This window comes from Diceros bicornis, chromosome 3 (genome assembly GCF_020826845.1).
Source record: "Diceros bicornis minor isolate mBicDic1 chromosome 3, mDicBic1.mat.cur, whole genome shotgun sequence".
NCBI classification, from domain to species: Eukaryota; Metazoa; Chordata; class Mammalia; order Perissodactyla; family Rhinocerotidae; genus Diceros; species Diceros bicornis.
The window spans coordinates 54,631,430-54,657,607 of NC_080742.1; the positions used below are offsets into that span (position 1 = coordinate 54,631,430).

General features: G+C 38.6%; 1 protein-coding gene across 2 annotated transcripts in view; it reads left to right on the plus strand.

The window, feature by feature from the left end:
• The first annotated feature begins 363 nt into the window (after nt 1–363).
• ZNRF2 (zinc and ring finger 2) overlaps nt 364–26,178 on the plus strand; it is an 86,180-nt gene continuing 60,365 nt past the window's right edge. The window contains exon 1 of one of the 2 annotated variants that reach the window (XM_058527688.1): nt 364–1,497. In XM_058527688.1, coding sequence (XP_058383671.1) covers nt 1,047–1,497 — 451 coding nt within the window. In that variant the 5' untranslated portion in view covers nt 364–1,046. The remainder of the gene's footprint in view (nt 1,498–26,178) is intronic. The other variant, XM_058527681.1, reaches the window with a different exon arrangement.

Consider the following 26,178-nt stretch of genomic DNA (forward strand, 5'->3'; position numbering starts at 1 on the left):
TGCGGGAGGAGGGGCTGCCTTCTGGTTGGCGCCCCGAGGGGCTTCCGTCCCTCCAATCGGCTTAGGCCCCGAAGTGGAGGGGGGGCGCGCCCTGGAGGGGAGGGCGCGGCCAGCGACCAGTCCATCACCGAGTCCGCGGGTGGCAGCACCTACCACACCGCGGTACCTTGGCGAGGCGGGGCCGGGGCGGGAAGGCCGCGGCTGGGGGAGGCGGGGCCAGGCCAGCGGGAGCCAATCCGCCAGGCGGCGCGAGGGGCGAGGGCGGGGTCACCGCGCGCGACCCAAACACATGGGCCTCAGCGCACCCTGCAGCCGTGCTGCTCCTCGGCCTTCCGGCGTGAGGGCCGGGGAGCCTCCTCCCCTCCTGGGCACCCCCACCTTCGCGGCCCAGACACCGCCCCCCACCCGCGGCCCCTCCTTTGCGGGGGGGGGTCGCGGTAACGGTTGCCGGGAAGCGCGCGCCGCCCCTCCCTCCCCCCTCCGTCCTCCCCTCACGCGCCGCCCGTTTTTCCTCTTTCTCCGTTAATAACAGCTGGGTGGCTGGGGGAGGAGGGAAGGTGGCCCCGGCGGAGCCTGGGCGGGCGCCTCCCACTCACCCGCGAGCCGCCGTGGGAGCAGGAGGATGGCGGCGGTAGCAGCGGCCGCCCGGGAGGAGGCGGTGCCGAGACCCGGGGCGCAGAGCGCGGCGGCGGCGGCGGCGGCAGAGAGCGGCAGCGGCCCGTCGCGGCGCGCCAGAACCGAAACCAGCGGCCGCCGCGCAGCCACCTGAGCCGCCCCTCCCGCCAGAGCCAGCGAGCCTCCTTCTTCTCCGCTTCGCGTCGTCTCCCGCGCCCCCCGTCAGGCCACCGGCATCGCCACCGCCCCCGAGAAGGAGAGCGCGCCGGGCGCCGACCGCCCCTCGGGGCGCCGGGTGGTGGCCCTGGACGTGCGGGCGTCTCTCTGGGCCGGCAGCGGCGCCTCGGCCCTGCCCTCTCGCTCCCGCGCTCGCTCCCGCCCTCCCGGCGCTCCGGGTTCTGCGCGCGGGCCCGGCCCGGGGCAGGGCGGACATGGGCGCCAAGCAGAGCGGCCCGGCCGCGGCTAACGGCCGCACCCGCGCGTACTCGGGCTCGGATCTACCTTCCAGCAGCAGCGGCGGGGCCAATGGGACCGCGGGCGGCGGCGGCGTGGCGCGGGCCGCGGCCGCGGGGAGGTTTCCGGCTCAGGTGCCGGGCGCGCACCAGCCCAGCGCCTCGGGCGGCGCCGCGGCGGCCTCGGCGGCCCCGCGCAGCCGCTCCCTCGGCGGGGCCGTGGGGAGCGTGGCGTCGGGGGCCCGCGGCGCGCAGTCCTCCTTCAACATCCCCAACAGCAGCAGCGGCCCGTATGGCTCGCAGGACTCGGTCCACAGCAGCCCCGAGGACGGCGGCGGCGGCAGGGACCGGCCGGCGGGCGGGGGCCCCGGTGGGCCGCGCCTGGTGATCGGCTCCTTACCAGCTCACCTCTCGCCGCACATGTTCGGAGGTACGGTCCCCTCCCTCCCCCCTTCCTCGGTCCCTGCCCTCTGCGGGCGGCACGTGGGCCGCGGCGGCGTCTACCCTTCTCCTTGTCTCCTTCAGCTCGACCGCCAGGGCTTTGCCGCGCGGCCCGGCGCGGCCGCCCCTCCGGGGAGGAAAATCGCCGCTCCCGCATAGACCCCCGTGTTTGATTTTTTCCAAAAACACGGTGTGCACCCTCGCCCCATAGCGGTTCCCCAGTAGAGAAAGCCCTTATTTCCCCCGTGAAGGGAATGGAGTAGATATTGTTTTAAAACAGACGCAACAGCCCTCGTGCTTGTGGCTTTTAGTATCAGGAAGTCAGGAGAAGACCCGTTGCTGAATGGCGTTCTATCTGGGGACTCGAGTGGTGAGAGGTTTTTAAAGGCCAAAAGTCACAGGGTCCCGAGCGAACGCAGGTATTTGAAAAAAGAGGTAGTTAACTGCTTTGGACTGACTGTTAATATAAAACTGTAATTTTTAAGTTTGTGTGAATAGTCCCACGTTCTGCCTACAGTTTAATTGGATGAATGTGTTAATGACAAGTGTATTTTTAACCCCCGGTAAACTACTACTTTAGATAATGGTTAATGTGAGTCCTGCTTAATTTGGACAGAGCGTTTAAAAAGTTGAAAACAGTCTGTTAAGGAGAGAAACTAATAATTATCACAACCCTGCCTACAAGATGCAGTAAAAGCCTGGGTGCTTTTGAAAAGCAGCGTTGGCCAGAGTTTAGGAGAAGTCACTTGTGAAAAATGGAAATTTTTAATAGCAAAATGTTGTTTTTTTATGTAGAAACAGGAGGGAGGGTGCGCTTGATCTGGGAAAATGAACTCGACCTCTTCAGTTATGTTTTATGGTGATCTTCTTTACCCCAAAACAGTTAATAGTAAATGAATCAAGACCGCTCTCCCTTCCCTGTTCATGCAAAGAAACAGAAGTTAAATCTAGTTAGAGATGTTGACTGTAGAAGATAAACATTCCCATGTCATTGCATTTTGTATCGTGATGTTACATAGATTCACAATGGAGCACGGATGAACAGTGAAAACTCCATCCCCTCCATTTTTGTGCCCCTTCCTCTCATGTTTCTAAATGTGAAAAATTTGAATAGGGAGTTGGTAAAGTGGAATGTTCAATAATGTAATTTATCTGTCGTGATGTTCTGTACTATCAGCATTCACGTTAGCATAAATTAAAAATGGGAATGTCGTGTTTAGTTTTTCCATCTTTTTAGTATTGCTTTGCATGTTCGATATAGAACAACTCTTTAACTACCTTACTTTAATTACTTGTTATAAAGTAATTTTTGCTACATAAACAAAAATATTCATGTTTCTTAAAATTGGGCCATTGGAAAAAAAATCTTTTGTTTTTGGGAAAAAGAACTAGTGCTGTCCTTACTGTGATTTGATCCTAATTAACACAGTTGAAGGTGCTGTAGTCTCCACATGGAGGAATAACCAAAGACTGTTTCTTGAGAATGGGAGATTAGTGCAAGAATAAAGGATAAGCTGGTTTTAAAAAATATTTATCTTTTTAAAATGAAAATTTGCACTTAGCAGTTATGATCATCAAAAGATATTTATATTTCAAAGCTTGCTTAAGGAGGAATAGGAAAAGACTTGTAAAATTAATAGCTCTTATTTCTTTAATATACTGATTACTATTTACTCATTTTTGTTTAAGGGCTGATAATTTCCTTTAACCAACAATGTGTCTGGATGGGTTTATTTTCTTAAAATAAATATGTTCCACTCAGACCAGGGGGCAAATAGTTAACACCCATGCTGTTAATTCATAGTAAATTAGCAAATGATCTAGTTGCTGAAAGTTGGAGAAGTAAAGCATTTATCCTGTATCTAAGTTCCTAGATTTGTGCACTTAGTTCTTTTAGTGCTTTTGGAGTTAGGATGATTGGGGCCTACTAGCAGTGCAGTGACGTTGAGGAACTTGGGCCACCTTTCTTAACCTGGCCTCTGTAGAGAATGGACCCCTAATGTCCTAGGGTATCGTATGCAATTAACTTTTAACAATTAATTAACTTTTTTCTCCTATGCTTTTAGAATGATTGTTGTTATGTATCATTCTTGGGAAATTTGAGAAAACAGTCAGTCAAATAATTTGTGTTTGCTGGTTCAGATGAGGAGCCCCAGTTGAGAAGGACTGGAAGGGAATCAGAGAAATTACCTGTTCCTATTATATGATGGGAACAAGTACTAGTTGAGACAGGGAGATGGAATACCCTTAGGTAAACATTCATCTTTCTAGTGGCATTTGCTTTAAGGAGGTTTTTACCTATATTTCAGTGAATAGTGTCATCAGGGAAACTTAATAGAAGCGTGTTTCTCATAGAAGCATGAGATTTAGGGAGCCAGATGATGAATCTTATTATTTTAAAAATTAGGCTTCGTTATACTTCACATTGACGTAATTTTTTGGTATGTATTATGGTATTAATGTGTTTATTCAGTTACAAACTGTATAAATGTTTGGGCATATATAAAATAACTCCATCTGAAAATTGAGAAAAGGAATATTTCTGAATTAGTGGACAGTTCTTAGTGTAATTTTGTAAAACTTATGTTAATTGATGTTTGTACTATTAATATCTCCTAATAAGAAAATATGGTGCTAAGATTCAAAATTATCATTCTCTTGTGGGCTGTTGTGTAATTTATAGAAAAGGAAAACCTAAACAGTACCTTTTTTTTTTTTTTTTAAATTTAGGAGTCTAGCAAGTTGAATTGTTACTAGTTCATCATAATGAATTACCTAATTGGATGAGGTTTTCTCTGTTGGTCTTTATGTTTTGCTGTCTTTGGACATGTATTTTGGCTATATACACTCTTACTTAAGTCTCTAGAGAGAGAACCAGAAGAGAGGTGCTTAATCTAGATATTTCAGTTTCCAGAAGCTTTCTAGAATTTCCTAGAACTGAGTTATTGGCTATCAGAAGATGATTATAATACAGGAGTTTTTAGGTGAAATAGGTTTTTCTTGTTTTTGTTATTCGTTTCCCGACTGCTGAGTTTAATACTATTAAAGTGAACAAAAGCCTTCCCTTGTCTATCACTTTTGTTTTAAAACCGGTCTTTAGAGGTATAGTCTAATATTTAAAAGCTTTAGTGGTATCTTAGCATTTTTTTGGCTGTATTTTATGTCTATATTTTTTCCACTGTCAAGTTGCTAATGTTCATAAAATCAATTATTATGGGTGGTAAAATAGTCTTTAATGATCCAACAGGGATGGGGGAGGTAAATTGGACTATAAAAATATACCAGGGAATGGAGATTATGTCTAGAGAAATCATATGGGCTTCTCTTATAATATATCCTTGAGTCTGGAAGTGAAAATGTAAAGTGAATTAATCTAGACAATTAACCCAACCGGTGGTACCGGCTTGCTTTTGGCCTCCGCCTAACAGGCTTGAGTTTGTTTGGGTGTGTTGTGTTCATGAGTATTTCAGTAGTCTGATTGTAATTCAGGTGCCTCCTGTTACTTAGGAAACATGCTTCCTTATATTGAAGGAGTGTGGGTTATCTCTTAAAACTGAATATGTTAAATAAAATCTGTATTTCTAGGCAGATTTATTTCTCTTAATCTTCAAGACATATGTGGGTTTTTAAGGTGTTAGATTATCTCCATTATCTCCTTTATTCAGTTGTTCTCAGTCATTACTTCTTACCAGTATCTAGTGCCAAAATGTTTGAATTTGGGGTATTGTGATTAATCTACTTCCTATTCCTGAATGTTCTTTTATCCAATTGAAGATTTTTATGGGCTGTGGCAGAAGAGAAATACCTGCTTCTTCCTAAGAAAAATGACATTTCTAACCACCACCCCTGTTACCCCCTCAAAAAACAAGAACTCTGGTGGTTAATGTTTCTCACTTGTAATCTCATATATCTTTAAACACTGTAGGAGATACCTTGTGTTGTATGCTTTGTTATGCTGAAGTGTGGACGCTGTCATGGAAGTTTCTGCTTTGGGAATATTTTCAAAGTTCTCTTGACTGCAAGATGGAAGGTGGGCTGTAGGGAGGAGTGGTTTGTGTTGGCACCGGACATCCTCTGATAGGAGAGCTGCCTGACCTCAGTACTCTTGATGCTTTGCTGGTTGCAAAGCTAGTTAAGAGTTCTGTTGTTTCACTAACAGACAGCTAATAAACAGATAGTTCCTTGGCCAGGTAACCAGTAAGTATGTTCTTATTTATTTTCTGGTTACTGATACCATTAATTAGGTACCAGCTTTTTTCATGTTTATTATTTATCTTGTGTTTATAAGGAGAATTGCCTTAATATATTTATTACATATACTGGGTATATGTACAATTGGATGTATTAGTGAATGGGTAAAAAAAGAAGTATAGGAACTGCTTTATGTAGCAAAATACTTCCTAAATGTTTTGGTTTTGCATGTACTTGAGTGGTATTAATTAATCAATTAAGTTCTACACTTATTTAAGTGTTTAGAAATTGGGGAAAATATGCCCTTTGTGTGAACAAAGGGTTCACAAATACTTTAGGTTCTGAGTGTATTAGTTTTCTGTGCTGCTTATTAACAAATTACTACAAATTTAGCTGCCTAAAACGACATATATTTATTATCTCCGAGTTTCTATGGGTTAGGAGTCTGGGTGCACCTTAGCTTGGGTCCTCTGCAAGACTGCAATCAAGGTGTTGGCCAGGACTGGGTTGTTATCTGGAGCCTCAGCTGGGGAATGGTTTGTTTCCGTGCTTCCAAGCTTCCTCATTCCCTCAGGTTGTTGGTAGAATTTATTTCTTCATGGTTGTTAAGCTAATGGCGGCTTGCTTCTTCAAAGCCAGCAAAGGAGAGACTCAAGCAAGGTGGGCTGGTGCCACACTGTTATATAAATATATACATGTAATCACATACCACCCATGGCCTTTGTTGCATTCCATTGGTTAGAAGCAGGTCACAGGTCCTGCTCACACTCAAGGGGAGGGAATGACAGAAAGGTGTAAATATCAGGAGGCAGGGAATACATGTGGCCAACGTCAAGTCTGTCTGCCACATTGATTATAGACTTTGGTTGACCAGCTAAATATGCAACTGTTCTAACATTTTTAAACTCGTATTTTATTTACTTTGAAAATGTTGTAATAGTTATGTGGTAAGTGTAGCCTTAGTAAATATGAATTTGAGCCCCTTTTAGGAGCTGGGCATTGTAGTTGTCTGGGGTACAAACATGGGGCTTCTTCCTGTTCTTGCTTAGCTATCAGTTGAATTTGAGATTGTTATATACTGTAACAAATGCTATAATAGGACTGTTAACAAAATGCATTGTGAGGAGGGCAGCTATAGAATACTTCACAGAGGAAGGTAACACTTGAACTGTGTTTTGAAGGATTTAGAAGTTTTGTGCAAGGAGGACACTACAGACTAAAGAAGAATCCACAAGCCTTCGATTTTGATAGGGCATACTGGAAAGTTAAATGTGCCTGAATTGTAGGGTGTAAGGAAGAATAACAACATGAAGCTAGAAAAATAGGATTGGACCAGTTATTGCAGGATTTTATAGTGCTGTAGGTATGTTTTATCCCACCAAGTTTTAAAGTGGGGTAGTATCATGATCAGGCCAGAGTGCACCATTACAATCATAGTTTGTATGGATGACAGTCTTCCTGAGCAGTGCAGTGCTCAGCCTTTGAAGCTGCATACAGTAGCCCTGATCATGATTAAATTGCTCATTAGGAGGGGAGAGTGGTAGCAAGAAGATAAGCTAGGACTCTTAGAATGTAATTGGTGGAAGATGCCTAAATGAAATCATGGCATTGGTGAGGGAGAGGAAAAGTTGGATTTGATTGAGATTTCTAAGGTAAAACTGATAGGATTGAGAACCTGGGTGCATAGTGATGTCATTAACCAATATTAAAAATAAAGAAGGAAAGAACAAGTTTTAGGAAATGATGATGAGTTCTTTTAGGCCTTTTAAAATTTGAATGGCTATAGAATTTCCATCTAGAGAAGTATCCTTTAAGCAATTGGAAATAGAAGTTTCTAATTTAGGACGTTACAAAAAATTGAGAAATCGTCAATTTGCAGATTATAAATGAAGCCAGAAAGTGGATAAAATTACCAAGGGTTGGATGTAAATTGAGGAGGAGCAAGCATGGAATCCTCGGGAGCAAGAATTTTGAGAGACAGGCAGAGTAGGAGGCCAGCAATTAGAACTGAACCACAAGGAAAAGAAGTTGTTTAAATTTCTTTTATTATAAAAACAATACATATTCATTAGAGAAAACTAAAATATAGAAAACACAGAAGAGCGCATATAAGAAATTGCAAATCACTTGTAATCTTACCACCAGAAATAACCAGAATAAAATGTTCATGTCTGTTTTTTTGTATATATATGTTTGTTTTGGATATAAAATTTGGAACGTTAATTGTATATATTCTTTTGATTTTAAACCATTCTGGTGTTCTAATATAAGATTTTAAAGCTACAATTTCTCCTCCAAGAATTGCTTTAGCTGAATCACACAAATTTTGAAGTGTTTTTGTTAACATTCAGTTAGAAATATCTTCTAATTTCCCTTGCGATTTTATTCTTTGATCCATGGGTTACCTATTCTTTGGTAACATGCTTTTTCCACTTCATCAGTTTCTTCCATCTCATTAAATTTTTTTATCACATGATTTTTAATGACTGCCCAGTGTTCCAAAATTCACTCAATAAATGTTTAATGAGGATCTACTTTGCCATGTCCTAAGGATACAGTAGTGAAGAAATAAGATGCATATCCCTGCTTTTGTGGGCCTTATATTCTACTTGGGGGAGACAGTAAACAAACAAGTAAAATATATAGTGTCAGAGGGTTTTGAAAGTGATGGAGAAAAAAGGAGTGGAACAGTGGATAGAGACTGTGGGGTGGAGGCGTGTCCCTATTTTAAATAGGGTTTTAGGGATAACCTCACTGATAAGGTGACATTCAAGCAGAGACTGAGGGAGCAAACCATGAGGATTTCTAGGGTGAAAGCATACCCAGGCAGAAGGAACAGTAACCACCAAGGCCCTAAGGTCTGGCTGTAATGAATGTATCTGATGTGTTCTGGGAACACTGTGAAACCAGTGTAGTTGGAGTGCAGAGGGTTGTAGAAGATGAGAGCAGAGAGGAGTGGGGTGGGGCAGAATCATAAAATGTCTTGTATCCATTGACCTGGTTTTTTGACTTTTGTTTTTATTGAGAGATGGGGAGGCATTTGAGAGTTTTTTGAGTAGAAGATTGACATAACCTGACTTGGGCTTTTAAAGGATTTTTCTGCCGCTGTGTGAGAGTAGACTCTGGAGGGCAAGAGTCAAGCAAGGAGGCAAAAATCTAGGCAGAAGATATCTTCTAGGCAGAAGATAACAGTGGCTTGGACCAGGGTGGTGGCACTGGAGGTGGTGAGCAGTGGCCAGATTCTGGGTGTCTGGTTATTTGAAGTCGAGGCCAGCTAGATTAGATGTGGAGGAGTGAGAGTGAAAGAGGAGTCAGGATTTATATAGTTTGTTTTCAGTTTGGTACTGTTAATATACCATTGCTGTCAAAATCCTGGTATGCAGATTTTTACCGTTTTCCAGTTCTTAGAAATTGATCAAAGATGTGGGATCGTTAGAACCAAAGAGACGCATTCATTCAAGGCATTTGATCTTTATTGTCGAATTGCCCTTTGGAAAGGGCAACTTCTTCAAGCAAGGTATAATGTTTAGGATTATCTAAAACTTTTTTTTCTCCCCCTGAAAACTCAAGTGAGATTTTTGATACTTATAAGTATAGATTGGTAGATGCATTTTGATGAATAATCAGAATCATTATTCAGTGCTCTTGTTTTACAATAAAGATATTTAGTATATCAAAAAAGAATAAGTACATTCCATCATTTGAATTTAATAAATTCTGACCATCCTGTATATCCTAATTTTTGTTTGAATTGTGATTAGTCTATGATAGTTCATTAATTTATCCTATTGGTATACATGTGAGCTGAGAAAAAAGGAAACCATATATACAAATGGGTTATTAATGTGATTTGTTTCAAAGAGCCAGCTCTTGGTTTGAACAATAAATTTTACTATTTTTATTATTGGTTTTTATTTCATTAGTTCTGCTCTTATCTGTTAGTTTCTTTCTCATTTTTTAAAGTTAATTTTGTTCTTTGTCCTAGCTTCTTAGTTCATTTATTTTTCATTTATTCTTTTTTAATGATAAAAGCATTTAAGGCTGTGATTACTCCTCAGTACCTATAGTCACTTCCCAGAGCTTTAGATACTTAGTATTTTCAGTCATTAAGTACACTTTTTTGTGTGTGTGTGTGAGGAGGATTAGCCCTAAGCTAACATCTGTTACCAATCCTCCTCTTTTTGCTGAGGAAGACTGGCCCTGGGCTAACATCTGTGCCCATCTTCCTCTACTTTATATGGGACGCCACCACAGCGTGGCCTGACAAGCGGCGCGTCATGTGTGCCCATTATCTGAACCCCGGGCTGCCGCAGCAGAGCACACGCACTTAACTGCTACGCCACCAGGACGGTCCCCACTTTTTTCTTTTTAAATCAACTCTATTAGGAATAATTTTGTTAACTACATTTAGATTTTTTTTCTTTTACCTGGGAGTTATTTTAAAGTGTGGATTTAACATTTTTAGGTGGTAAATTTACTGTTGTTCTTGCTACCCTTTTGTTATTTCTAGTATTAACTGGAAGTATTGCATTGTGGTCAGAGATTTTCAGACCTTTTCAGTTGCATATGATAGCAACACAACTCAAATAGTGTTAAGTAGAAAAACAATATATTGTCTCAAATTATTAGCAAGGATCCTAGGGTAGCTCACAGAATTGAAGGAACAAGTGCAGAAATCAGAGTCCCTGGACCTGAAATTTAGCAATTCTGTGTGTGTGCCCACACCCACATCACCTGGTCTCCTTTTGCTTCTTACCTGGTTTTATCCTCTTCTATTGTATATAGGTCTTCTTTAAGCTCATGGCCTGCAGGCTCACCCTTACTTCCATCCACAAGTGATCTGAGAGGCCTGAAGGGAGTATTTCCCTTTACATCCAGCAGAAGGCCTCTGATTAGCCCAATTTAAGTCATGTGCCTATTCATAAATCAATCACTGAAGAGAAGGAGATGGAATGCTCTGTATGTGCAGGCTGTATTCTGTTATTATGGGGAAGAGCTTGGGTCTTCAAGTCAGCCTGTCTGGGTTGAGTCCCTCCACGCTGTGTGACCTTAAGCAAATTACTTAACGCCTCTGTACCTTAGTTTTCTATATCTAAAATCAGGATAAAAATAATACATGCTTTTGAGTATTGTGAGGATTCAAGTAATCTACATAAGGTACATTATACCTTTATATTTTTAACTAACATTTGAACCTCTCCATCAAAAATGAAAACTCATATCCCACTCTGTATTCTCACTCCCTTCAGGAAGACCATGTACTTTTCTCAACTTCTCAGATTTTGCAAAAATAATCCAAAATTTAATTTTAGGTTTTTATTATTATTTTTGTAATGTCTTCTATTTCCAAGAATCTCCCCTGAATTTTTGAATTAAGCTTTATAACACATTTACTGTGCTAGTCATATGGCAAATCTTTGTAAATATTCAGTGTTCTTCAAAATGTATTTAAGATTGTTGATCACCAAAATTATTGTTTCTTTAAATCATATATAAAAACGTTGTTCCAGAAAGAAGTGATATGTTATCTTTTCATTTGCGTAAATATATGTAAACTGAATTTTTGAACCAAAGAAAATAGGTATAGTGTGAACTCTACAAATAGGGATAATCATAAAATTGTCTTAGAAATGAAACTTTGCTGTCCTTAATAGCTCTTCTTTTATAACCATTTGAATGTGCTGCAAAATATTCTTAATCAGTCTGAATATGTTTTGTGAGTGGTTGGAGATGGTTGAGGGGGTGGTTGGTGAGGAGTTAAGGCAGGTCAGTCTTTGTTAAGTGTGTGCTACTTCTCCAGGGCAGAATCTGAATAACTTAGCATTTTTATAGTTGTTGTATGATTTACTGCATCTTATGCAACCTGGATGACTTGGCATTTGATAAAGCGCATCACTGCTTTGCTGGTGCTTTGGCATGCTCCAATCTGGGAGCTCTAAGGTCTTGATTTGAAATTCTCCAGATATCCTTTCTGTCGTAGCACTTCTTCAAAAACAGCACATCTGGTCACCTTGAAATCTTAGTTCCTTATTAACTCTCATTGTCCACTTTTTCCATCATCTTGCCATATTAAGTTCTTCAGAGGAATGCCATTAGTTTCTTTAAAAAAAAAAACATGGAGAATATTTAATCTTATAGACCACTTTTTGTGTCTTTAAATATTGAACCAGTACCATTGCTTTTGTATAGTAGTTTATGGGTTAAGAAAGTGATTTCACAAGCACTAACTTGAGTCTCATAAGAAGTGTATGGGGTAGATAATTTCCTTTGTTATTTGGAGATGAGAATCAGAAGTTAGATGAACTATGTGCACTTATATTTTAAGTGTTATTTATTTTGTATCTTAGTTGTAAAGCATATGGAACCTAATTAACTTTGTTCTACTAATGCAGTGTCCTGTTCATAGTTGGCTGCTTTTCTTTCCCTGCACAATTTTGTATTTTTTAAAATTTGTTTAGTTTTGTGTGTAGTCCACAAACCCTCCCTCAGTTGTATAAATCTCCTCTCAGTTTGTTGATAAACCACATATTCTGTGAATTTGATATTCTTGTTAAAGTCTCTCCCAGGGTCTTCTGACCCACTCTATTCTGATTTAGTTATCGGGTGAGTTCTCTGTTCATTATCATCCTGGGGATTCCATTTGCCTTTCAGGTTAAATCTCCTAGTTCCTTGGTCTCATGTCTTTTCTTTCTTCATGTGGTACTCTGTTGTTTTTAGTGGAACACAATCTCCTGTGTCTTACTGAGAAGGAATGTGTGTAAAGTAAAAGAGATGGAGACTTCAGTGTCTGAAAGAAAATATTTTATTTCTGCCCTTACTCTCGGTTAATAGTTTGGCTTGACATAGAATTCTAGGTTGGAAATTATTTTCCCTCAGTATTTTAAATGTGTTGCTCTGTTGCTTTCTGGCTTCTGGGTGTTGCAGTTGAGTGCATTGATGTCCTTCTGGTTTTTGATCCTCTGTATGAAACTTCTCTTTCACCCACCCTGAGCTTTTAGGATCTTCTTTTACCCTAGGGTTAGAAAGTTTCATCATTATATGTCTTGGGATGGTTCTGTGTTCATCCATTGCACTGCTTATTGGGCAGGCCCTTGCAGTCTGCTAACTCTTGTTTTTTATATTAGGTAGTTTTTTTGAATTATTTCTGTGATTATTTCCTCTACCATTTTCTTTTCTCATTATTTTAGTGTTGGACACTTAGAGTGATCCTTTGCTTTATTTTTTTTGTCTCGCTCTCTTTTTTTTTTTTTTTTTTATCTTTTTGCTTTTTTTCTTTTTTTTTTGGCAGGGATTTTTTTTTCTCCAACTTTGTCTAATGCTTTAGTTGATTTTTGTTTGTTTCTATAATCATTTTTAATTTCCAAGATTTTTTTTTTATTGTGAATTTTTTTCTACATTCTGTTCTTATTTTGTGGGTACAGTATCTTTTGCTAAGAAGACTAATGATATGTATTTATGTGTGTGTATATGTGTATGCATATGCTTTTTCCCCTTTCTGATTACTCAGTTTCTTCCCCATTGCCTTTTCTCTTTGTTTGGCTTCAGTCTTTCATTAGGTTCTTTCTTCAAATGTTTGGTGATCTTTGGCAGGTTACTCAGACTTTAAAAATAAGGTAATAAAAAGCTAATCGGAAGCTGTCTGTGCATGTAAGGTCATCTGACTGTGCCCTTTTGTTAGGAATACTAAATTATTGTCTTTTTCTCTTGGGCTGGTCATTTTTCCAGAAAGGCTTTTCTCTTTTCTTGCCGAGGACATACTTTTTTATACCAGTGTTCTAGGAGCAGAGTGAGAAGAAAGTTGGGAGTCTTAGCACTCAGTAAGGTACTTTCATTAAATCTTCATGTTCACCATCAGTAGGTACCTCTGGCATTAGCTATTTGTATTGTTCCCAAGTCCAGAAACCTTTCCCTTTCCGGATCACAAAGCTCTAGTCTAATGCAGGGTTGGGGAGGAGCAGTTGCTTAGTTGCTCGAAGTCAGGACAACTGGGGAGCTCTAACTGCGTCTTACATGGACTTGCAGTAAGTCTCTCTCTTGTTAGTCCTCTTCTCGTGCCTATCAGTTCTTGTGCCAGGTGTAAATCAGTTGCTTCTCTGCTCGCCTAGTTCTGCAATGGAAGTCATCACTCATTTATTTTCTTTTCATAGTCTAGTTGTATTGCTTTTTTTCATTTTCTCTGTCCTTTTATAGGCTTATTCCCTTGGGAAAAAAACACATTTTTAATGATTTTGGTAGGATGTTTGGACTGAGCAGAGGCTGGTAAGTGTGTTCAGGCAGTTGTCTTTAACTGAAAGTCCTCTTTTTATAATTGCAGAAGAAATATGTTTGCATTTCTATGAAATTTAAACAATTCAGATAAAATGAAAGTCACTTTTAGTCCTCCTTTGCTGATCCCAATCTCTCCCCAGATGTCACTATTATCATTTTTTATATATATACTTCCTAATTTTTTAATAAATTTATTTACACGTTTACAAGTACAGAGAAAAACAGTTTCATTTTGTTTGTGATTTTGTGATGGAGGCTGTTATTGTCAAGAATGTGGTCATACTATATTCTTCTAAAATCTGCTTTTTTCTCTTTAGTGTGTTTATTAGGCGGTTTAACTGCTGCATACTTACTGTTCATAGTATTCATGTACTGTAGTTTATTTAAGTGTTCTTCCATTGGTAAGAAATTAGGATGTTTACACTTTTTCACTTTTCCAGTGTTGTAATAAACACCTTGATAAGTATGTACATATGTAGAGATTTTTCTCAGATAGATACTATTATGACACCAACCATCTGGAATTAGTGTCAGACTCCACAGGTTTAAGGGCATGGTCCTGAGAAGCCTGCCGTCACTTAAAATGTCACCCACACTTTGGGGGAGCCCAGACCTCCTGCATTTCTGATCAACTGATACAAATTTGTGGGGTTTCCACCACCCCTCAGGTTTGATAATTCACTAGAACAACTCGTAGAACTCAGGAAAATGCTATACTTGGAATTACAGTGTTATTATAAAGGATATATATTAATTAGGACCAGCCAAATGAAGAGATACAATGTGAGGTCTGAGAGGATCCTAAATGCGCTGCTTCTCTGCCTTCTTGTGGAATCAGGCTGTGTCACCCTCCTGGCACACCCTCCTGAACTAGGAAACTCCTCTGAGCCTAGGTGTCCAGACTTTGTATTTGGGTTTTTTTACATAGGCATGATTGATTAAAAATTGGCTGCATGATTGAACTCAATCTTCAAATCCCTATACTCCTTAGAGGTTTGCTTAGCTCAAAGCCACCCAACCCTTTACTCACATGGTTGTTCTTTCTGGTGACTAGCCCTCATTCTGAATCATCTCATTAACCAAAAGTCAGATATGATCCCAGGGGCTCATGAATAATGAAGACACTCTTATTGTTTGTGAAATTCCAAGGGTATTAGAGGTATGCCGGGAACCCAGGAACAAAGACCAGACAAATTCTTTATTATACAACAGATTCCTAGAAGTAGAATTTTCTGGTTCAATGGTATACACACTTTAATTTTTAATAGATATTGAAACTCCCCCCCGAAGGAGTTACTAATCTATTCTGCACCATTATATGATAATACTAAATTTTCTGTAACTTTGCTGGTATTAGATGTTATTCTTGTTTTCCTCCATTTCACTTGATGAAAAATTTTGATTTGTATTTCCTGATTGCTAGTGAAAATGAGCATTTTTCCACGTGTTTAGTATTAGCCATGTATATTTCTTTTTTTAATTGCCTACTCAGTGACTTTGCCCTTTTTTTTTTGTTGGGTTGTTCATCTATTTTATATTGATTTGTAGTTCATTATATATTCAACAGATTAGTCTTTGGTTGTTTATATGTTTTAAATATTTCCTCCCAGATTATTCACTTGTAAGATTAAATTGTTATGAATTATATTGTGTCAATTCTAACGGTGCAGGGTTTTGAATTTAAATTATTAAAATGGTACTTAATATTGCTTACTAAAGATGAAGAAGAAAGGGCCTTTATTAATGGCAAGATTTTTTTGTGATTTTTAGCTATTTCAGATATCTGATTTCATAGGGATTTAAATTATATAGGTTCCTGTCTGTCTCTTTTCCATTTTTTGGAACAGTTGAAATCTTGAAGAGTAATGCAGAGTAGGAAGAAGAGGAGAATATTTATTATGGCAGTATGATGGGAGAAGTCCAAAGGTAATAACTAATTAAAAAAAAAAAATTCTATGGGGTGCCGGCCCAGTGGCGTAGTAGTTAAGTTCCTGTGTTCCACTTCAGCAGCCCGGGGTTCGCAGGTTTGGATCCCAGGCGCGGACCGATGCACTTGCTTGTCGAGCCATGCTGTGGTGGCATCCCATATAAAGTAGAGGAAGATGGGCACGGATGTTAGCCCAGAGCCAATCTTGCTTAGCAAAAAGAGGAGGATTGGCAGCAGGATGTTAGCTCAAGCTAATCTTCCTGACACACAAAAAAATTCTTAAATTTTTTGGATGGTATTTATTCAGATCATCCCTCTTCTGTTTTATTAAAGATGATTTAGAATTGACCATAACTCCAAGTGACATAATTCTGTAAATATTAAATTCTCTATTATAATAATTTATTATATGTATAGTATCTTTATAATAAAATTGCTGTGTGGGGTGTTCTTTATGGAATATAGAAGTATGTAGTAAAAGACTTAGTTCTTACTATTTAAAATTTTACCATTGAAGAAATTTTTTAGAAATTTAGATGCTGATATTTTTGGCATAAAACTGAGAAAGATATAAATAGCTTCAATAAATATTCATGGAACTTTGTCTCTGGAACTCTTAGTTGTATATGTATATGTATTGAATATATCTTAATATACCAGCATGAATGTAATCTTGTTCATATTAATCTTGTGTAATAATATTACTACCTCACATGTGTAGATAGTTTATAAAAGCATATTTACGTACTCTATATCTTCAAGTAACACTTTGCCAGAGGCAGAGAACATAATTTCCCCATTTTATAAATGAGAAAACTGAGGCTCTGAGATGTTAAGAGATTTGGCTTTTAAGTGGTGTAAGTCATAATGACTCTGCATCAATTCAGTGCTTTCTGTCATTTCTCCATGTGTATTAGTTTCTTATGGATGCTCCAACAAATGACCACAAATGTAGTGACTTAAAACCACTCAAATTTATTATCTTATAGTTATGGAGGTCAGAGGTACAAAATGAGTTTCACTGGGCTAAAATCAAGGTGTTGGTAGGCTGCTTCTGGAGCTTCTAAGGGAGAACCTGTTTCCTTGACTTTTCCAGCTTCTAGACACCACCTGAATTTCTAGGCTTATGACTCCTTCCTCCAGATTGAAAGCCAGCAACACTGGGCCGAGTCTTTCTTACACTGCCATCTCTCTGGTTTTCACTCTTCTGCCTCACTCTTCCACTAGTTAAGGACCCTTGTGATTAGGTTGGCCTACCCAGATAATCTAGGATAATCTCCCTATTTTAAGATCAGTGATTAGCAACCTTAAGTCTATCTCCAACTTTAATTCCACTTTGTCATGTAACCTAACGTGGTTCCAGAGATTAGGCTGAAGACATCTTTGGAAGGCCATTATTCTGCCTACCACACTATGATAACTCTTGAATATCTTGTTGTTTAAAGGAAATGCAGTATTTTTGGTTATATTAATGAGTTATCAATAGGAGAGAAAGAAAAATGATTGAGATGAAACTGTAAAAATAGTATTTTAAGTAAACTTTAACTAGCTACTAGCTGTTGTACCTAAAAGAAAGTTCTATAAGGAATTCTTTATCTAAAAGATTGTTAAGTGAGTATTTTTCAAATCTTCTATGAAACAATAAAAATGAGTGGACTAGTAGAATTAAAACCAACAAAGAAAAAATGCAATGATCATCTGGTGTGGTCTCTTGAACAATTCAGAGCAGAGTTGTCTGAATTGTTATTTTTATTCATATTAAATTTAATATTAAAATCAAATCTAGTTATAGAAAGAGGTTCTTCACTTACAGTCAGTAGGTCCCTGAGGAATTTATGGATAAAATTCAGGTGGTCCATAAAGCTTTTGAAATTATGTACAAAATTTTGTGGTTTAATGTTCAGTTTTCTAGAGGAATAATCTATAGTTTTCATCATATTCTCAAAGAGATATATCCCCTACATTGATTAAGAACCATTGGTCTATGAATTTTTTTCATGTGTAATTAAATTCTTAATTTTTTTGGTACAGTTCTGATGTTTTTGTATAGTTGTTTTATATTTGAAATTTTATGTATACAACAAATTTTTAAGCTTCTGATATATGCTAGGTGCTGAATGTAACAAACATGGACCCTGTTTCGTCAAGCTGGGTAATTGTCATGTTTTTTCCTCAATTTTTTAAAAAAATTATTTTAATTTTTTTCCTGAGCCTTCTCTAATTTTATCATCATTGGGAACTGACCTCTTTGTGGAAAGAAAACAACTACTTTTTTCTTTTTTTAAAATTTAGGATTAATTTGCATACGTCAGAAGGCACAGATCCTAAATGGACCAGTTTGAAGAGTTTTGACAAATACATTTGACAATACACTGTGTAACCAACACACTATCAAAATAGAGAACAGTTTTTTCACTCCGAAAAGTTCCCTTATGCTCCTTCCGAGTCATTCCCACCCTATTTCCACGAGGCTGATTAATATGACCTGTTTCTGTCATCATAGATTAGTTTTGCTTGTTCTTGAGCTTCATATAAGTGGAGTCATACAACATGTACTCTTTCGTGTTGAGGGTTTGGGGTAATTGTATAGTAAGTTAGAAAAGGGAGGGAGACATTGGGAAGGGTAGTGAAATTCTTTCTTGCCACTCCCGTTTTCCGTGCTCTGTCTCCTTCATGCCACTGCTTCCTCAATCAGTTACTGTACAGTAACAGTGTACTCTAATGGGTGGACACCAGAGCTAAGAGTACCCAAAGTGTTTAACTAATGATGGATGTATAGTACAAGGCTTGAGTGTGTAAATATCTCAAAAGATAGACTTAATTTAAAAATTAATGCTTAAATTCATCCATACTTGATCCATTCTTTAATTTTAATTTATCTGATTGGCAAAGTTTTTGGATGATTATATGTTTTAGATAGCATTCACTATAGCCAAGTGAGATATAGTGGTTGATTTATTTGTACCACTAATTGTCAATTCTCAGGAAAAGGACAAAGTTCAGGGAATTGTATTTTAGTATCACTATTTCCAAGTATGGGAGAAATTTCACTTGTCCGAGGAATGTGGAGAATTGGTTGAACAAAGATTCAAGAGTTGGGAATTTATTGTTTTTGGTATAGTCTAAATCTTTTTAAAAATTAAGTAGACAATGGCTGGACATATTTTCTTTCTGCCTATAGTACGTATTTTGTTTTCATATGTGAGTCTAGGAAGTATAAATGAGTCAAAGATCATATTAAGTTTTGTGTACAACTCAACTGTAATCCAAAATAACAGCTGGACCTAAAAGAAGTTCCAGCCTTATGCAAGAGGAACCAGAAAAGGGAGTTCTGTGACTGTTGTGACAATGAGACAGAAGGAACCAAGTCTTGAATATGGATCCGTGTTCACCAAAGATGAGAAGAGGAGAGAAGGATCTGCCCATCTTTTATAGCCTTTCATATCAAGCTGCATGGATTGAGAAAGGTGACTAGGATGACAGAACTTCAGCCTGGAGATTCCTTTAGTATCTATGGAGGAGAGTATTTTTAAAAAGCTACTAAACGGGCTTGACTAAAATTCCTCAAAGCAGTCTGGGGTGTAGTTAGCTGCATTCACTTTTCATATATTAAATATTTTTGGAAGGGTCCCGGAGTATGGTGAGAACAAGTTCTACTTTGGGTCAGTAAAACTAGCTTTATGACCTTCATCTTTCATTTTCTTGGGCTTTAATTTCCAAGATAGACTAAAGAATAATGAGGCTTTTATTTTTTATTTAAAGCATGTCCATGTCTTGGATTTGAATAAACTAGTGCAGGCAAATGCCATGATTACAAACTCCAAAAAGGTAATTAAGTTTACTGTATAAGAACAAATGACTAGGTCAGCAGCCTAGAGAAGTGTCCTCTTGTAGGCTAGTGCATTAAAGGGAGTCATGTGGTACTTTTGAAAGGGGCGAGCTGTTCCGAGAAGGCGGTGGTTTCACTTTTTTCAGAGGGAGTGGTGAACGAGTTCTGTCAGCATCATTCCTTGGTGTTCTGAAAGCAGTCTTCTGTCTGAGAGTCAGGAGCTCTAGAGGAATTCGAGAAATCCAACAAACTTACTCCACAGAAAGTTGAGATCTGTTGAGGACCAAATTGTCTACCACTCCATTGACCTTATTCTTGCTCTTGCTATGTATCCACATTAGTTGATGTCTTAAGACTTTTTTAAAAAGTAGTGTTATATGTAGCAAAGACTAGAGAAAAATATTCCTTGTACTATATATGAAAATGTGATAGTGGACTTTTACAAGCAAAAGCAGCACAAGGCTTAGATATTCTTTTGTGTTTTAGCTGGCTTTAAAATTGAGCCTGAAGGAACCTTGAATTGTTCTTTTATTATCATGCATAGTCTGTGTATCTGATTTTTCTTTGTTGCTTTACTTATTCACTCAGTCAAAACATATTCAGTGCCTGCTGCATTAGCTAGGTAGGCTTTCTGGTACTGGGAATGCAAAGGTGAAAAACACTTTTGTCCTCAAGAAGCACATAGTCTAGTGGATAGATAGCTTGGAAACAAATGATTATAATATAAAAGTAGTATGGATTGTGTTTTGGTAATTTTGTTACCAAATTAGTGTGTATATGTGTACATAAAGTAAAAAAGACCAGAAGGTAATATCCATACACTAAAAATCAGTTATCTCCGTCTGGTAGGAATACTGCGATGCTATTTTTTTCTTATATATTGGCATATATTTTCTATAGTAATACCTGTCTAGCTTTTATAAACAGAAAAGAACTGGTAGTGGTGTCATCATTGTTACTACTCTTATGTTACTACTCTTGTACTACTGTTACTCATACTTTGAGAGCTCAGATTCATACTCAAGTCTGTTGACTCTAGGTGTGTATCCTTAGCCCTCAGGCCTAAAGGAGCAAAATCTACTTTGGACAGCATCATTGAAAGTTTAATCCTGTTGAACACTGGTTCCGTAAGATTCTCCTGAAAGGAGGAGTTCTGTAGCCGAGCAAGTTTGTAACCTATTAAAGTTCTGTAATAAAGAAAGAAACCTGGTCAACTCATTTTAATTCAGCATTTCCCAAATTAATTTCATAATAACTTGACTCTTTTTTTTCATTAATCCTTTGTTGATATTCTCTGGCTCTCAAATATTAGTGGGTGTAAGCATCACCCCCACCCTCAGAGTTTTTGATTCAGTAAGTTTGGGATGAGGGCTGAGAATTTGCATTTCTAATGCGTTTTAGGTATTGCTGCTGCTCCTGGTCGGTCCAGGAACCACACCTTGTGTTCCCTTTGTTATGTGATTCGCAATCCCATTTTGCCTTGAGATATAAACTCATAGAACTCTTAGGATAGATTACAATTAGTGTTTTCCTGCTGAAAGAAGGTATCTTCAAAATAGGAAATAATTGTGTTTATCATGGAAAGGGGGCGTTCATTAACTAAATTAGCCAAGGGGCATTATTTCCCTTCTCTTGTCAGTATTTTTCTGCTTTCCTGTGAGCTTTTATTTAGTCGTCTCTAGATGGAAATGATTAAACCTACCTCAAAAGGTTGTAATAGGATTAAATGATATAATTGCAAAAGTGCCTCGTACAGAGCCTGGCACATTCCAAGTGCTTATCACCTTGCTAATAAATGTACAGTCTGTGGAACAATGATGTTACCTTCACTTGGGAGTTTTTTAAGAAATGCAGAATCTCAGGCTCTACTCCAGACTTACTGAAACAGAATCTGTGTTTTAAAAATGCCCAGGTGATTTGTATGCACATTACCACATGAGAAGCACGAATGGGAGCATACATCTTGGAAAAAGTTCCCCTAGTGCAGTACGTGACTTATTCTGCACTTTATAAACTGACCACCTAGGGCTCTTTATAGATGATACCAATTGGAGTATTATTTATTCTAGTGCCCAGAATACTTTGTCCAAAATGTCCCCAATTTACGATGGTTTGACTTATGATTTTTTGACTTTACGATGATGCGAAAGCAATAAGCATTCAATGGAAACCATACTTCGAATTTTGATCTTTTCCCGGGTAGCGATATGTGGTACAATACTCTTGTGATGCTGGGCAGTGGCACCGAGCCACAGTTGTCAGTCAGTCACGTGATCACAAGTGTAAACAACTGATACCCTTAAAACCATTCTGTACCCGTAGAGCTGTTCTTTGTATATTCTGTATTCTACTTTTTCGTCAGTTACATAAGTTCCAAATTTCTTCTCCCAGCTTAATGCTGTATAAGAGTGAAGGGAAAAATATACAAAGGTTGAGAAAAATAGTATAATAAACTGTCATCACTCAGGTTCAACATTTATCAAGATTGTTGCCGTACTTTATCTATCTCTAACCCCTCCTCTTTTCCTGAAATATTTTAAAGCAAATTCCAGACATGTCATTTCTGATGGAGACTTTTGATGAACAGAAGTCATTTGTTTAATGTCACATTTATCAGTCTTTTCCTGTTTTTTAAACTCTTCCCTTCTCCTGAGTCTTAAAGTGTTATAGTTTTGCCTTTTATATTAAGACTTTAATCCTCCAGGAATTGATTTTTGTATATAATGTAAGGTAAGGGTCCAATTTTTGGATACCCGTGTGGATACCCATTTGTCCTGGCACCGTTTGTGAATCCTCCGATCTGCATTGCCACCCTTGTCATAAAACGTTTGCTTCTTCCAGGAGCCTGGGGATCTCTCTACATTAGTGGGCCTAGCAAAATGTGGTCCCAGACCAGCAATATCAGCGTCACCTGGAAACTTGTCATGCAGATTATTGGGCCCACGCCAGACCTGCTAAAAACTTGGAGGGGGTGTGGGCAGCAGGGGTCTGTGCTTAAATAGGCCATCCAGGTGATTCTGACACGTGCTCAAGTGTGAGAATTTCAGCTTAGGATTTTTAGACCACCTAGGAATTATAAATTAAGACAGCAAAAGCAGCAGGAGCTCTCTTTGTGGTTCCAAATTCTCAGTGGTGGTTTTTCCACCCCCTCCCCACCCAGTATCAGGGTTCACTAGATTTTTGTTGAAGTTGCTTGGGAGGTGGTGGTAAGGAGAGAGGAGGGGTATTTCTAATTTACCCTAACAGTGAAATCATAGGCCTTTTGGGACATGCTAGCTCCAGGCAGAAGCCTCCTGCTATTGTTTACCTACCTTACTCGTTTGGGTTTCCAGCCTTCTCTCATTTTCTGGCCTAAGAATTTGTAGTTTTCTTGCCAGCTCATTAATGTTTTTAAGATTGTTTTTCCTTTAAATCCTGGACTTTGAGTTGTTTCTATTGGGAGGGTTGGTCTGAGTACCTATTCTGCTATATTCCTGGAACAGCATTCTGTATGATTAACTTCCGTAGATTTTGCCAGATTGCTTTCTAGGAAAATACAAACTAAAGTAGTAATTCAGTAGCACTTTATGCCTATCAGATTGGCAGAAAGTAAAGTAATAACATACCATTGCAGGTGATATGGATTGTAAATGGTACTGGTGTAAATGTAAATGATTCTGATCTTTTAAGAAATGTTAAAACAGCTTATGTCAGGCAAAAACTGTCACGTTGAAGGAATAAGTTGGGGGAGGTATTTTTGCAGCAAATGCAACTGGCCGTTCCTTTTATTTTTCTGTGGTTGAGGACTGGAGAAAAATGTGAATGAATGTTATCAGTCTCTTATGTTTTAGGGGCATGGGGGTAGGCCTTGCTTAGCTGAACTGCGAGAATAGGTGGACTTCGGGGACATTCACAGAGGCTTAGAAGAAGTAGTTGAGAGAGCTGATTGATTAAAATATTCCAGCTTTCTTCCTGGCTTAACAGGAAAGTGTAATAGCAAAAAGAAGGAAATAAACAAAGGACTGGAGTGAATTAAAAAGGGAACTGTATGCCAATGGTGTGCTGGAACCAGCTCTTCCTGGAGTTGATTGTTAAATTCAGGATTTTGGCAACCATCATTAAAATTAAATTATATAAACTCACAATTAAATAAATTATATTTAAAGCAAAGGTAACAAATACTCAAAATTCATCAGTCACTTCCTGGTTGTCTTATTGCATTTTACTGTTATCTGTGTTCTTGAGATTATTAACATTTACCATATCTGTATGGTGGAAATACTATGTGACAGTGTGCCACTGCTCCTCTCTCAGTTCTCTGTTCAGTGATGGCAGTTTGGGAGCTTGAAATCAGATGTAGACGATTTATACCACGGAAATCAGCAAATACTAAAAATCAAGATTTTTTTTTTTCCTCTGGAGAGCAGTTGTTAAACATCTACCGGAATACCACTGGGTATAACGTTTTGCTGTTTGCGATACAGATTGCCTTTCGTCTCTGTAAATGTACTTACTTTCTGAAGTTTTGTGCTTTTCAATCTTTTGTGTAAAGCTTTAATTGTTCTTAGGGAAATGGGGAGCTCTTGGAACTAGCTATATACTGTTAGCTAGTAGAACTATAGCTATTAGAACTAGCTATACACTAGTTTTACTCAAATGTTTTTAAAAATATCTTAAGCTTAAAGAAAGATGCCTTCTTTTATTTAGCTTTTACTTGAACATACACTGTATTTTTGTAAATTTGTTCTCCTAGTCTTTTAAAACATTGTTATTTAAAGGTATAGTTGAAAAATCTTTTTTCATAACAAACAGCCAAGCAGAATTGATCTTTCTTGTAAGCCATTAGTTTCATTTATTGAGTTCCTTGTAGCAAGAAGGAATATACGTTTCCTTTCTTTTTAGCGTGGAAATGTTTGTGTGTGTGTGTGATTTAATTCTCACAGCAGTTATAAATGAGGTTGACCAGTTAACACTAAGAAACATTGCTTCTCTAGTATTTTAACTTGACTAGAATTGGACTTTTTGTAAGATTAAAGTGTTGTTGTTTTAATTATTTCCTACTTGTATATTTGGTGTCTTTATGTTCTAGTACTCTAGAATATCAATGAATTGGGAAATTTACCTTAAGTCTTGATTCATGCTACATTTATCTGTAATACATATTTTAGGCACAGGAGTAAGAAAATAAGATTGAAACATTGTGAAGGTATTATTCTAAGTTGCTTATTTATTACTCTCTGTACAGTATAGTGGTTTTTGGATGTGTAGTTGGACCTTTGTGACTTTGGCCTAATCATTTAAATTCTCTAAGCCTCTATTTCCTCAATATTAAAGTGATAATAATAGTACCTACTTTATGTAGTGGTTTTGAAGATTAGATGAAGTAATGTAGCATTTAGCAAATTGCTTGGCAAAGTGCTCTGCAAATGTGAGCTAACATCCAAATTATCAAAATAATAAATTCTCCTATCTACAAGTTGCTGTAAATGGTGGATATGAAAGCCAGCAGTAAGTAAAAGATACGTGAAATACTGAAAACAGTAAAAGCCATTGAAACAAAGCCATGAAGAGTAAAATTCAATCTTTTATGGCATTAGATGCATATAAGTCAGGTGATTAGGTGTTGTAACCTTTCATTTGTTCAGGATAATGGTTAGATATCAACCATACCAGCAAATAATAAGACCATCTATTTTAAATTCACTGAAATGCTGAACAGCTATTTTAGTTGTGTAGATATATTTTGGATAAAGATAGGTGGTTTTCCTAAAATACTGGGTAGTCCAGTTGCTGTACAATACCATTTAAGTAAGAAAAGGTTTCTTGGTTCCCTTAGTAATTTAAGTTGCATATTGACTTGTTGGCCATAATAGAAATTACCGACTCTACTTTTTTGCCTTCCCGAGTCTGCTTTTTGGAATAGCTGTTAAGTAGCTCTGTGTCCAAATAATACGCAAAACAGGAATCAGAGGCAGAAGGGGGCATTGATAACCCACCTCTCAATACTACTAGAAAGTTGGCTGCCTAACCTCATATTTTATGTTTGTTTGCTATTTTATTCTGGGTGCCTAGAGTTAATATTGTGTTGCCACTCTTTATTCTTAGTATTGATTGGGTTTTCCCTCTTTTTTCTACTCTGCTACCTCTATTCCTTCTGGAACCAGTAGTTTAATGGTAAGTATTTAAATAAGATTTACAAAGTTTTTGACCTAGTGAGGAATTTTTTACCCTCACCTATCGTGGTGAAAACTTTGTAGACTCCGGATGGTCTCTGTGGTTTCCCAGGTTTTCACTGTTCCTTGTTTGTGTGTAGACTGATAAAACTTGGGTTGTGAGGTACTCATGTCCTTGCATGCTGTGTCAGATGGCATCCATTGTTTGTGTGTTTCGTAGTGATGTTTTTCTTGGACATTGCATTCTCCTTTTCTCCTTCTTTCTGCTGTTTTTTTTTTTTTTGTGGGGGGAGGCTTAGGGGT